Below are 14,660 nucleotides of genomic sequence, written 5' to 3' on the forward strand. Positions count from 1 at the left end.
TCAACATTGAATTGATATTACATTTTTAACCCTACTCAAGAAGATTCATGCACGATGATGTAGTCGATGAAAGAATCTCTCGTGTACGAATATCTTATTCTATTCTAATTTTCGCAAGTGGCTCACCCAAATTAGAATATAAGAATGGCCAACTAATTTTTTCTTTGGTTAAATTAGGATGAAATTTTTATGAATAAACAGATCCATTTATCTCATCAATTTTCAGCTACGTACAGGTAGACTAGTTCAAAATTGAACAATGAAAAATGGGCAACATCTAATCTTTTGCTGACCTAGCCCAAAAAATAAAAAAAATCTTTTGCTGACCTTTAGTCCAAAAGAAAAAGTAAGACCCTAAAAACAGTCTTAGACTTCATACGATGAGGGAAGGTGGGGGGGGGGGGGGGTGGTTTATGACCCTTGATAAACTTTCTCCTTGTGATCACTTTAAACAATTCCTTTGACATTACACCTTCGAATTGTTGCATCACTTTTTCATGTGGCAAAGTTTGGTGTGCCCATCCTAAGATTCCATGGTGAGGGAGTTACCCGTAAAAACTTAGCCTTAACTATGTTTTGATAGGAAATCATTTTTACATCGGTTGGTCAGTTTGATTTTTTTTTTTTTTATTGGCATACCCAAACATCTTTTTCAACAAGAAATTAGTTTTGTCATGTGATAAGATCAGATGAGATTGAAATTTTGTAGAAAGGTATACACCAAGGTCTCTTGTTCACATATCAAGTTTTAGTCCAAACAAAGTTGATTAGTGGCAAAACAAAGAATTGAAAATTCTAGGAGTATCAAAAGGGAGTATATGGACATACATGGGAGGGTAAACTATTAAATTTGATACTAAAATTTGAGACATGATCAACCTAGAATTTTTCGTAAATATCCAATAGATGGAATAGCCCCATCACCTTTTCAGGTGGCAAAATTAATTGTTCCCGTCCATAAATTTCTGAACATGCCCAATCAAAAAAGGTTTTGCCTTCAGTTCATGGATTATCACTAGTTCTGTTTATTTTTTTACAAGATCCTTATTAATGCTGTTAGTACAAAAGATATGCTTTAGTCCTTAGTAAATATTGACCTTGTCTGTTTTATTTTTATTTAATTTTTTTGGAATTTGGAGTTTTTTTTATATATATCTTACTTTTTTAAGAGGGGGGGGGGGGGATAGGGAGGGGGAAGGTACTAGTCAGGAGACTCGAACTCGAGACCTCCTGATGAGCATGGGCATGGAACGCACCACAGCTCACCAATTGCACTAGGCAGCTATTGGTTCCCTTGCCTGTTGCTTGTGTTCATCCAAGGGTCGAGACTCACTGACATTTGTTTTATCTTGTAACTTTACTAAAAGAAATTTAGCTGCTGGGCCATTAGGTTTAAGAATTGAAACCTTCTCTACTCCTATATTTGCCCTTGTTTGTCTTTGCTATAACTTCCTATTTCATTTGGCTTCTTAGAAATAAGGTTTTGTTTAAGCAAATCAAGTCAAACCCCACATTTAATCTGCAAATGGTCTCAGGGATTAAAGCTTTTTCGCTAGTCCTAACCCTTCGTTTATGGATCCAATTCTCTGTCCTATTTTATCTCTTGATGTATACCATGAAGTACTGCAAGGGATTGATCACCTTCTTATTTGTGATGGTAGCTATGACCCTGCTACGGGTTCACTGGATGGGTTGTGGTGCTTTTGTGTAAATCTTTAGGAAAAAAGATCTCTACTTGGTGGTGTTTTCTACACCCTTCCACATGGCACTGTGAGATACCCAGGCATGCACACCCATTGGCCCAAACGCTTGGTGTAGAGACCATGCGGCCAAGTAGAGATCTCTTGCCTAAATCTTTATTATGGTCTCTATGGATAATGGTTTTATAGGGTTGTCACAAGAGTCGGGGATTTGGGGATTGCTTCAAATGACCAATGAATAAATGGTTCGGCTTTAAATCGTTGAATGGTGGTTTCAAACCATATAAAAACCGTTAAACGGAATATGAACTGAATCGTTTAATAAACCGGTTAAGGAACATGTATGAACCTATTACCTCTTCTTTTCATCTTCATCTCGTCTCTTTGGGTTTCAAAGTTTCAAAAATCCGAGACTGAAACCATTTAAGAACCATTTATGAACCTATTACCTCAAATCAATAATAAAACCGAGACCGAAACCATTTGAAACTGTGAAACCAAATCCAATAACAAATTGGGAAACCGAAACTACCTATTACACCTTGAACCGAATCGAATCAAATCAAATCGAACTGTTTAATCCGAAACCTCACCATTTAAGACCCTTAGCCATATGATATTTGATGTAGAGTTTAGATATCCACAGGGAAAGGATTCTTCTCTATAGATTATAGCGATGGAGACTATATCTATTCTGTGTCACGTGATTCTCTTATGGAAATGTCAGGAGATGGTGTACGGGAAGGTGTTTGGCTTTATTTGGTAGTTTTCCACTTCTGTCACCTACTCTTCTTCGTACTTAATGGACCTAATCAGACATAATCTGCTGCTCCTCCTACCGATCCCCACTTAATGGCTTCTCCGCACGAAGCCTGGAATGATAGTTGGTTATTACTATTGGGTCCATTACTTTCTAGTTTCTACCTAATAAGCTCCTAAGCATTTTGATTTTCTACTTTGTTTTAGAGCTTAGAATTCTATATGTAGTTCTAATGATAGCTTTGGATGTATGTTGATATGGAGCTTTTAGCTCGTTTTCTTCCCCACGAACGTTCGCGATTAGTGCTGATGAATTGTTTGAGAATGAGGTTGTGTTTAATGTGCATTCCTGGAATGCATTCTAAGTCGATTTTGCATTCTCCAATGATAAAAATAAATAATCTTCCGCAAACGTAAAATCGCTCTAGAATGCATTCCAAGAATGCATACCAAACACAATCTAAGACTTAGAGGATGTAGATGGTAGAGTTCTGTGTTTTAAAACCCAAAGAAGAGAAGAATTGAAAATCAAGATTTTATACTTAGTAATCAAAATCAAATGAGATGAATCACCCGATTCGAATTGGAATCGATTGAGTCCGACCTCGCTTTCTACGAGCCTCTTTTGAATTGACCATTATTCTTGTTTAGTGATTTTTATTTTAGATTTTTTTTTTTGTCTTTTTTAATCAATATAATAGTAAAAATCAATGAAACATACCTCTCGTAGCCAGGTATTCAAATTTATTGAATAAAAAAATCTCAAGATTTTAGAAAAATCTTTGCTTATCTTTCTTGATTCGAATCTGAAGTGATGAAGACTGATCCCATGTCCGATTATGTGTTGCTTGAACCTTGTCAATAAAAATACACAATTACACATGTTAGGAACAATAAGATTAGGGGAGATCGAACACCCTTCCTTCCTTCCTTCCTTCCTTCCTTAGATGCCAATGTGCTCCCATTGCCGCACGCTAGCATAGGGGCTATGCAGCCCGATAGTAAACCCCTTTCCATAAAAGTAAGTTTAAATGAGTTCAATAAATGTGCTTTTATTGATTGAGTCAATAAAGCCTTTGATCTTTCAAAGAAAGAAAAAAAATTGACAACTATCGAATAAGAGTTAATTTTGAAACTGATTTTTTATTTATTTATTTATTGGCTGGAAAAGTTGAATGAGCTTAAGGTGAATTAACTATCCATGCACAAATGGGAATTTCATTATTAACAACAAAATAAACTAGGTCAAGTTCATCAAATCGGATAATCACCTAGAATAAGTAAGAATTATTCTTTGGGAATTCCTCATCCTGCACTAGTGGTTAAGACAAATCCCCTCGCCACTGGTGATGTGACCATGTGATGTGATTCTTGTCTTATCACAAACTCCAACCCTTTATTGCTTGAGATCGAAACTAACCCCTACCCTTATGGCATCCAACTACCGATACTCATGGCTGCAGAAGGAATTCCTTTTTTAGCATGGTGAAATGAAACTTGATCTGTTTGTTTATGAATAACATAGTTTTAATTTGGTAGGTCTTGAATTGGGTTCTAACTATTTCATTTTGATTATTAAATTACCAAAGAACAGCTCCTAAGTATCGGAGGGTCTTGGCTAGGAAAGACTAAAGAGTTGGTGTTGAAATAAATGAATTTTTTTATTTGACAATAAAATTGAGCCAAGACTAACACAATTAGGGTAACAATCTTAACACAAATTTCTAGGGCTATGTATGGTATGCATTCTATGCCGTTTTCGCATTTTCAAACGATAAAAACAACTATTTTTATCGTCTGAAAATACAAAATAGACATAGAATGCATTCCAAAATTACATATCAAGTCATGATTAAATCAATTAAATAGTGAAATAAAAAAAGTGAATAGATAAGATACAAATGTGCTTTTGAATGAAATATGACTCTTTTTTCATTAAAAAAATTTGCAATATGATTCATCAATACAAATTCAACAGAAGAAGTGTTTCATATTATTGGTTCACAGCACTAATCATGCGTGCACGCAAAAGAGTTTCAAATCAGGGAAAGGTTTTTTTTAAATAAGGAAATGCCAAGCAAGATGGTTGTTGTAATAACCTTTATAAAAGGACAAATGAATGCATCAAATAATCTTCTAATTAAATATTTTAGGAGAATTAAAAGCTTTTAGATTTTTTGCTCAGGTGGAAATGAGATTTGTATTAGCTCACCAATTTAGATGGATAAAAGGATAATTTATCTTTTTGAAATACTTTTAATGCCCACTTTATCTTAGAAAGACAATTAATTAATTTTTTAAGAGACAAAATAGACAAAACCAAATGCATTGTGCATGGTGCATTGTAAGGAATATTAGGGCTTTTTGATAAGTCCAAAATCATTGATCTACAAAACAAAAAAAAAAAGGCTGAGTTTTCCTTCACCCATGGTGGAGAGAGAATCACTTCATCAACCCTCTTAGCTGGTAGATGCGATTCTAGGATAGTGAAGGTTATTTCGGATCTTTGTCTAGTAAGGAAAAGATTATTTTGACTCACTCTCCATTCTTGAGAAAATTTTCACCAAAAGATAAGTACAAACTTTCATCCTATAATACAAGAAGCGGCCATTTCTTCTTCACTTAGCTTTCTCTAGTTGGATGTAAACTTTTGAATTTAAAAAAAAAAAATCAATTAATGGTAATAGCAATTGTGTGACTAACTCAAAACTTTGTAAACATAATTAGAAAAATTTTGTACCACACTTCTAAGAAATCTAAGAAATTTGTAGAAAATTACACCAAAAGACACCAAAAAAAGAAAAAAGAAATATTTTGCTTCACCATTCTATTACTATCTAAATTATTATTATTTTCAATTAGAAAAAAAAAGTTAGCTACACTGCCTTTGTAAATATTCCTTTATATCCTCTTCACTTAATAAACAGTGGGATCCACACTGACATTTTCTCTCCTATCCTGATCATGTAGGCTCCATATGGTTGATACCATTTTTCAATCTTCCATTGGTTGAAATGTGCGAATTCCTTCTTACATTGTCTTTGTAGGAAACCCTCTCCCTTTCAATTCTATTATTCTTTTTGCTTTTGAAACATTTAATTATGGGAGAAAAACACTACCTGATCGTGTGGCCCCTGTACCTAGACATAAGGGGCATAAAATGACCGCCCCGCCCCATGGAAAGGTGGAAATCCCCCTCAATGTTTGCATGCATGCTCCCATTAATGATAGTTTTCTAGCTGTAGCAACAACCAAAAGCCATTGTAATCATCTGACTATGTTCTTCTTTTATTTATTTTTGGACGCAACTTCTTGTCACCAAAAATTGTCCCTTATCTTATTCTAAAATTTTATTTAGTGCAAGGATAAAAAAATGTTTTCAAAAAATTGAAAATTATTTAATGTAATTTTTATGTAAATGACAGGATTTATCCTTATTTTAGGGAAAAAAATTTATCATAAAAAGACAAAGAAGTAGGTTTACAACTACTTAATTCTCCACTTAGATTACAAATTTACAATAAAATTTTCCCTATATTTTTTATCACATAGATAGACATAGATTTGAGTATTGAGAAATACATGAGAGGGACGTGGAAAAGATAAGCACTCGTTTGGAACAAGAAGATATATATGGATGACCCTTACCCATTAAAATGATATTATCATTTAATTTAAGAAAAAATAATGCTGCCTGATCGCGTGGTCCTATGTCCAAACACAGTCCACTTAAATGACCGTCTTACCACCTTCCAAATGAAATCTCTCCTAATCGATGCCGCTGCACGTCCCCTAATTGGCCCAGCATTAGTGCAGGGGGGCCACACAACCAGACAGGGTTCTTCCCATTAAATTTAGGAGAAAAGAACGCTACCTAGTCGGGTGGCTAGTGTGACTCCTGTGCCTAGACATTAAATCGTCTTGCCCCCATGGAAAGGCAGAAATCCCATTTAGATCGATGCTTGCTAGTACACTCTCATTGGGCAGTGACCAAGTGCAGGCTCTAGAGGCCTAGGGAGCATTGTCTTGCCCTTGAATTTATTAATAACTTAGAAGAGCAGCCAACCTAGTGAGCTCATAACTAAGGATGATCATCACCATACCTTTGGACACCATGTGTTTTGTCAAGGCAAATAGGACCAAACAAAAAAACAAGAAAAGGACTTGAGTTTCAAAACTTCACTTTCAAGTTTTAAACCAATCAACCAAGAGAGAGACCTAATTAAACAGTACACATGCTTAAAAGCTTTAATTTGGTCATGATTCAACAATGGGGATTATATGTAATAGTTGAAACTGCATCATACATATGCAGACCTTATTAGGATTGAGCTTCACGGTAGCCACAAAGATCCCTATCAACCCTCATGACTCATGAGTCTTATTAGTGTACTTGTAATAATCGTTTAAGGGTTAGTAGAGAATTGACCAGAAAGAGCTTTCTGAGAGACCCACTTGGAAAATCAATATTTCCCAGATGTTAATGGTAGATTTTTATCTGTCATAAAATATGATAGAAGGTTCTCTGTTCGGGAGTGTGGTCTATGCCAGCACTCCCATGAGTCTATCTCTCTCCTCCTCATTTGAAAAGACACCTCTGCCCTCTTGATTTAAGGAGGACAGAGATAGACACATGGGAGTACTGGCGTAGGCCACACTCATGGTCAAAAAACTACTTCCATATATATAGGGAGAATGTTTTTTGTGCCGTAGCGTAGGCTGCGACCGGGCACATGGGTCTGCCACTCAGGGGGGCAAGGTGATCATTACGTCCACCCCCATGTGCCTAGGCGCAGCCTACACTGCAGCACAGAAAACAACGCCCCATATATATATGAATGGAACCGTTGTCCCCTCCAATTCCCTGCCCCCTCCAATTTCTCACATGGGGGCGGGAATGACCACCCTACTCTTGCCGGTAAATATTTCCCAAGGTGGGGTCCACTCCCCCTATTAGAGGAATTGGAGGTGATAATTTGAGACTGATTCATGAGTGAAGACAAAGTCATCAGAGTCAAGAAGTTGCGAATGTAACCTCCACCAGATTAGAGCACTGAGGCTCAGGTCTGGTTGCTTGTGAATTGTGATTTCCAACTGGTGCAGTTGTATTACAGAGAATAAGACGTAGTCGCCTACGTAGCCTTTTTATTAAAGAATTAAGGGCAGCTCTTCTCTTGCAAGTACCTTCTTCATAGAGGGTTGTTGAGAGAGAGAGAGAGAGGGCAATATTTAAGGATTCTCAGCACTTGCTAAAAGCATCTAATCCTTTTCTTTACTTAGAAAATGATCTGCACCGCTCCACAATCCTATGAATCTGTGCTGGACATTGACCCCCTCAGCCTGGTTCCTACTTTGCTGATCGATAATAGAATAGTTTGATAATAAATTCATAGCTAGACAATAGACCAACTAGGTCACCACCACCTTAACTTTTTTTTGATGATTTTTTTCAAGTAATAGTTGTCTTGGAAGACTCTTGATAGCTTATACACATATAAAATGGTTCTATAGTTAACTTCCAAAAGGAAAAAGGTTAAAAAAAAATCTTAATCCCAAGAACTGGACTATTATTTTGTGTGTGTGTGTGTGTGTGTGAGAGAGAGAGAAAGCATGCGTCCTAAGTTCGACTCCCTTGATCCCCTTGGGGGAGTACCACGGTTTTTATGGTTTTCATAGGATTTGGTGTTCATACTATGCGTAAGGTTATAAATTGGTCTAGAATTAGGTACTTGGTTCGGTTCGATTTGGATCCAAATAGTGGTAGCAGGATTCAGATCCGGACCAAGTCCCAGATCGGTTCTAGAATTGAATATTCTAATCGAATCTGGTCAGTTTGGTTCGGATCTTGTTACAATTCAATCAGTTCTTGTATTTGGTTCTTATCCAGATACATTCGAGTCTCATGAATCAGTATTTTCTACAAAGCAATAATACTACAATAATACATCATACAATATCTAAGCACAAATGTACAATGGTTGTTATGACTCTTGTAGACTAGACTAGACACCACTCAACACGTAAATGGAGAAATGAATATTCATAATGGAATATCATCTCCAAAGCACAATCTTGGTCGAACAACTCCGGTTGTGCCAAATCATCATCCACCTCGCTAGTAACTCTCAATTTCCGTTGAAATTGAAACTATCGTTTGAGAGTAACAGACAAGAAATTCATAGAATCATATTCGTAATGTTAACTTAAGGCTTAAGTGGCAGTAAAAAACTGAAAGGTAAAAGCTATTAATGTTTTAATGAGGTAGGTAATTCGGTTTAGATTCGATTAGATCCGTCAGTTTAGTGGCTAGATTCGAATCAAATCGAACCGAATTATAAACCCATATTTCAGATCCAGAACTTAACCGGATCCCAATTCGATTTTTTATTCTGATTCCACCTTTGACACCCTTAACTATGCATGTGTGTGGGGCGCGTGCGCGTGAATGAGGGACTAGTTAGGCTGAAGGTCCAGAGAGAGAGAGAGAGAGAGAGAGAGAAATGTGGATCAGGTTGTCCAACAATGACCTTCCGTGTTTTTATCATCAAAGCAAGTGCTTATCTATTTTAATATCTCTACTTCATGTGTCCTGTATGTACAGGTCGGATTAATTATGAAGTCTAAAGTAATTAATTCCAAACTAATAATTATGAAGAAGATTTTTTTTTGGGTAAACAATAATGAAGAAGATGACTTGTCTGATTAATACACTATATAAAATTGGTAAAACATTATTTAAAATTGCATCCTTTCTTGGTTCCTTCCTCATCCACGCATGCCCCCCCCCCCTTTCTCTCTCTCTCTCTGGGTCTTCAATAACCTCAAAATGACCAAATTAAATAACTAATATGCTTTGTCAATGGTCACATCTTTTTGGGGACCTTTCTTAGTTTAAGACTGGCTAAAGGTATATATAAAAGTATGATTTAAAATCATATATTTTTCTTCTCAAACTGATTGTGGATAACAATCACAGTGGATCTGTCCCTAATTTTTTATCAATCATGCACTCTCTAGTCCTTTTCTTAAGGGCAATCAATTTGTCCTAATCAGGGGCCTTCATTACATGCCTTTAAACTTAATACAATCATGCTTGTTTTGCTCTACATCGGAAACTCGTCATACACAAGCAAAATACATGTTTATATCAGAATCGAAAAACTAGGTTTTGACTTGGGTGAGTTATTCAAATCAGGTCAAAAAAACATGAAACTTGCTCAAGAGTCATGAAACCTGGTCTAGATTTAAGAAATGACTAGACCATTTCCAACTCAATTCGAGTTTTTATTGACTTGATATTTTTGTTTGAGCCATGTGAAACTCACTGAATCTTTTTTTTTTTTTTTTTAATTGAACTATATATTATAACATAAACCATAAATTTGATCTACAATTAAACAAGCCTCTATAAATTTTTTTTCATTATCTTCAATATTAGTCCTTTTTTTTTCCCTTCTCACTTGCGAAACAAGCATAGCCTCAATACTCCCTTCTCACTCGAAGAAGGAAAGAATGAAGATATTAACAAACATTTAAAAAAAAAAAAAAAAACATGATTCACCCTAACCAAATTTTACTCGTCCTAATCAGTTTTGAAAAGAACGAATCGAATCGAATCGAATCTAAAAACCTGATTTTTTAACTATGATTTAGATTATATGTTGAAGTGAACCATTAGAAGTGTTTCTAGATTGTATCTGCATTGACATGGGATATTGACATGTAATTTTTAGCTGGATTAATTAATAAACTAACTTATTTATATATATATAGATTTATAATATAATAACCTAAGATATTTTCAGGGCATGCACCGACCATTGACCTAGTTAGCAAGGTTTTGTCTTTCGTGTTACATAAATTACTCCCCCCTCCCCTCGATTATGGTCTAATGACAAACCCCTCCCTGGGTTTTGAGAAATGACTCTCCCCTCCCCTGCATTCCCAAGATTCTATCAACCGTACCCTTGCCGTTAAAAAGGGCTGTTAAGTGATGACATCACCCTAATTATATTCGTTTAAACCCCAAACTGCCCTTATATTTATAATATTCCAATAATACCCCCTCCTAATAACAAGAGAAAACAAATAGAGAGAAAAGAGAGAGAAAACGTATCTCTTCTTCTTTTTGTTCGAACACATCCGTTATCTTCTTTCTCCGGCGGAAGCAGAGAACATCATCGTACAAGTTAGCGGTTAGCTCCGGCCATATTCTTTTAAATGCTATCCGGCTAAACTAAACGTAAGCCCAATCGATAAACCCTAATTTTTATCTCTAATCCCATCGATAAACAAATTGACAAACCCTAATATTTGGGTACAACCCATTTTGCAGAAATTCAGAAGGGGTGGTGCTACATCAAATGTGATAAAAGCTCATTCAAAAGATTGATCCTACACACGGTTAGGTAAGATTTGCACCTATAGTAGTGCAATTGATCTCTGTCTCAATAGACTCTTTGAGCTTGTATCTCCATTTTAGCCTCATCCACGGGGTAGATTCTTTTGAGTAAGGCTTTGGCTTCATCTTCCCTTCCCCGTATAACATTATAAATACACAAGAAGCAAAAATTGGTTTTCTTAATCATCTGCAGATAATTGGAGCTCAAGTTTCAACTTATCTAGATATATAATGATATAAAAATTGTTTGAAAAGGTCTCATTTGAAGAACTCGAAAATAGCTGGGAATAAAAATAAGTGTGAACCTTTCTATAAAGCCCGTGGTGACTCGGAAGAAACCACATTAGTGCAAATTGAAACATAGTGGTAACCCTGCAACTCCAAGCATCCACCTCCATGTCCCAGGAGCACGAAACATCAAATCGATGGGTTAGTTAAAGTTGTCTTGTCTATTAACACTAAACCAAAAGAAACAAGACCAGATCATTACTACTACTTTACTGATATGGCTTAATTACCTTGGTGAATGCTAAGTTGATCAGGTAAGACAGAAACTGGCCTCCTGTTATAAGGAAACCATTGGTACTAACCAAGGCACCTCGGACTTTAGCAGGAGAAGCTTCTGAGATGTATAATGGAGATGTCATCGATGCCATACCAACACCGAGACCCACAAAAATACGACCAACGATGTTAAATCCGTGCCCAAAACCCGGTTTAAAACTCGGTCTGACCACCGGTCTGGTTTGAACCTTTATGTAGAACCGGGAGCGGAGTACGCTCGTGAACTGTGGACCATGATACTCAAGCCATCCCACAAGATTGTTGACCGTGACTCTAAAGAAGTCGTCGAGGATAGGTACATCGACCATAGAGGTGTGGTTTGTGGGTTGTTAAATAACATTGATTAAAGCCCCTTTCAAAACCCCAATACCCAAACCCATGAGTTTTCTTTCCATATGTATTTTAATGGAGAAAAACCTAATTGATCATGGGGTTTACAAACCCATGTTGGGTGTGTGCTATGGCACCTTGGTTGGAGTTGTTCTCATGGCCAAAGAGACCCCTAAAAACCCCTAAGAATACCCCATTTTAGCCCAAGACTTTGGGGCTGCAAAACCATTCTCGAATGGCATGAACAAGAAGACTGCACGTGGACAGGCACATGCAAGTGCCACCCCGAGAAACTAGATCTCGCGGTGGAAGTCCGAGAGGGACAGGCACATGGACAGCACATGCAAGTGCCGTCCTGAGAAAGATCTCGCGGTGGGAGGTCCGAGAGGGACAGCACATGGACAGGCACATGCAAGTGCCGAGAAAGATCTCACGGTGGGAGGTCCGAGAGGGACAGCACATGGACAGCACATGCAAGTGCGCCCCGAGAAAGATCTCCGGTGGGAGGTCCGAGAGGGACAGCACATGGACAGCACATGCAAGTGCACCCCCGAGAACCTAGATCTGCCGGTGGGAAAGTCCGAGAGGGACAGGCACATGGACAGGCACATGATATAGCCTTGCTGTATGTGCCGGTCCCCTATTTTAGCCTTGTTTGATAACTTATGGGGCCCAACTCTTCTAGCCCTAAGGCACTAATCTCTCCCCACGTTGTACACTCTCTTTAGGTTGACTGACCCGGCTCGGGGGCGTATTAGTACATGGGACAGTGTACTTGGCATCGAACGTCGATTTGAAGAGCTCCGTACTGACGATTGACTGAGAATCAGGTGAGTGAGTTAAGCAAACGTCTTAATTTATGGAATAGCTCCTTTGAAAAAGAGAGAGTCTGCAACCAGGAATACCTTGTAAGCATGCAACCTGTTGTATTCTTTACAAGAGGCACACATTGGAAAGCTATTGTGATGATTACTATAGTGTAAAAAGATACTTGGAGGCTTACAAGGATATAATCCACCCATTACCTGGTTTGGAGCAGTTAAAATCTGAGCATCACCTAGGTACTGTTCAGCCTCCACCCTTGAAGAGGTTACCAGGAAGACCACATATCAATAGGAGGAAGGAACCTGATGAAGGAGCATCTGAAGAGTTTAGAAAAAGATTTGGAAGTGTCAGATGTAGCAACTGCAAGGAGGTAGGCCACAACTCAAGGAAATGCGAAAGAGCTCCAATTAAAGGGAAGGAAGTAAAGGTATAATCATAAGATTTTATCCTAAGTACTCATACTTATTTTATGTTATCGTGATGATTACAAGGATTCTAATATTGAATTCATGCTTGTATAGGGAAAGAAGGGAAGTGGGAGCAAATGTGATGTCAATACCTCTCAAAGATTGACCAGATCTCAAGCTTCTTCTACCATCACTTATGACAATATGCAGGCCAAGATTGAAGCACAAAGGAAAGCCAAGGAAGATAAAAGGAAAGCAAGAGAAATGAAGAAGAAATAAGTTCAAAGAGGGGAGGAGATGCAGTGAAGAAATTAGAATCATAGGCTGTAATTTGATGATTTTTATGTTTATTTGGATATGATATTAAGTTGGATGTGGATGATTGTAAACTTTTTTTTTTTTTTTTTGGATATGTTGGATTTTGTGGTAGACTTTTATTTTGGACATGATGTTAAGTTGGATGTGGATGATCCAAACAAATTTTTTTTTTAGATATGTTGGATGTTGAAGTATGGTAGACAAATACTTTTGGAAGCATAGACTTTTTTTTTGGATAATTTAGGAATGTTGTCCAAATTTCCAGGTTTAAGATAGCCTATTTAAAGGGGAAATGCTGTCCAAATTTTCAGATTTTTAAAAGCCTATTTACAAGGGAATTGCTGTCCAAATATCCAGATGTTGTGGTACAGTAGACTAATACAAGGGAATGCTGTCCAAAGCTTGCATAAATGGTTTTGTAAGGGGCGGTGAGGTGGTGGAGTTGAGTTGTGAATACACCGTGTGATGGTTTCAGCAATTCATCTAAAATTGTATGTGATAGTGGTTCTGCTGCTTGGCTCTGTTTAATGATGAGAAAGAAGTTCAATATAAAGTCCTATAATGATCACTTGAGGAAAAAGCCAATTAGAAGATCTTGTTGATTAAATATGATTGTAGAATCATTTGCTAATGATGTTGTACAATTTTTCATTACTAATGCTGGGATTTAAGTACATCAGTTTCACTTTCATCAAAAAAAAAAAAAAAAAGTACATCAGTTTCACATTTATTTGCCAATCATAACTGATACAATTACACCAACAAAGAAAACTAGAACAAAATAAACTCCAAGCTTCATTGATGCAACAAACTTCTCCGTTTCATCCATTCTAATTGTTCCACTTTGCACCGCCTGTTGTAACCCCCGTAACACCTCTCGCAAAACCCGTATCTCCTCTCGTAGCACCCGCACCTCCTCCTGCAACTCTTGTAAATCAGGGGTGGGATTCGGCACAAGCTCGGTTGTTGGTGCAACAATGGGATCACACCAAACAAAAAAATTACAACCATTAATCTGTGGGCAACTGTAAAAAAGCCTATTTGGATTATTATCAGTCTCTGATATTCTAATCACAGCTTTCCGATTACATTTGCACCTCAAGGATTTGTACTTGAGTGTATTAGGATTGCTGCAATTAACACTTGAGCTAGACATTTGATACATTTACCTGTAAAAGATGCACCACAAAAACAACAAAAAAAACAAATCAATGTTGTAGAGTGATCTAAAGAATACAAAACCGTAACCTATATAATAGAAATCAGAGAGATATGGGAGTGAGAAAATAACTCCAATCTAAACAATAAAAATTAGAGAGAGATGGGAGTTGGTTGCCGATCCAAGCCGTGAGATGG

At 37.1% G+C, this 14,660-nt stretch overlaps 1 protein-coding gene across 1 annotated transcript; it reads right to left on the bottom strand.

Moving 5' to 3' along the window:
- Positions 1–14,031: 14,031 nt before the first annotated feature.
- On the bottom strand, positions 14,032–14,460 carry LOC122665987. Its single transcript, XM_043862104.1, has one exon. The coding sequence runs from the start codon at positions 14,458–14,460 to the stop codon at positions 14,032–14,034; it is 429 nt and encodes a 142-aa protein (XP_043718039.1).
- Between the last annotated feature and the right edge of the window lie 200 nt (positions 14,461–14,660).

The sequence above is a fragment of the Telopea speciosissima genome, chromosome 6 (assembly GCF_018873765.1).
Source record: "Telopea speciosissima isolate NSW1024214 ecotype Mountain lineage chromosome 6, Tspe_v1, whole genome shotgun sequence".
In the NCBI taxonomy this organism is placed as follows: Eukaryota; Viridiplantae; Streptophyta; class Magnoliopsida; order Proteales; family Proteaceae; genus Telopea; species Telopea speciosissima.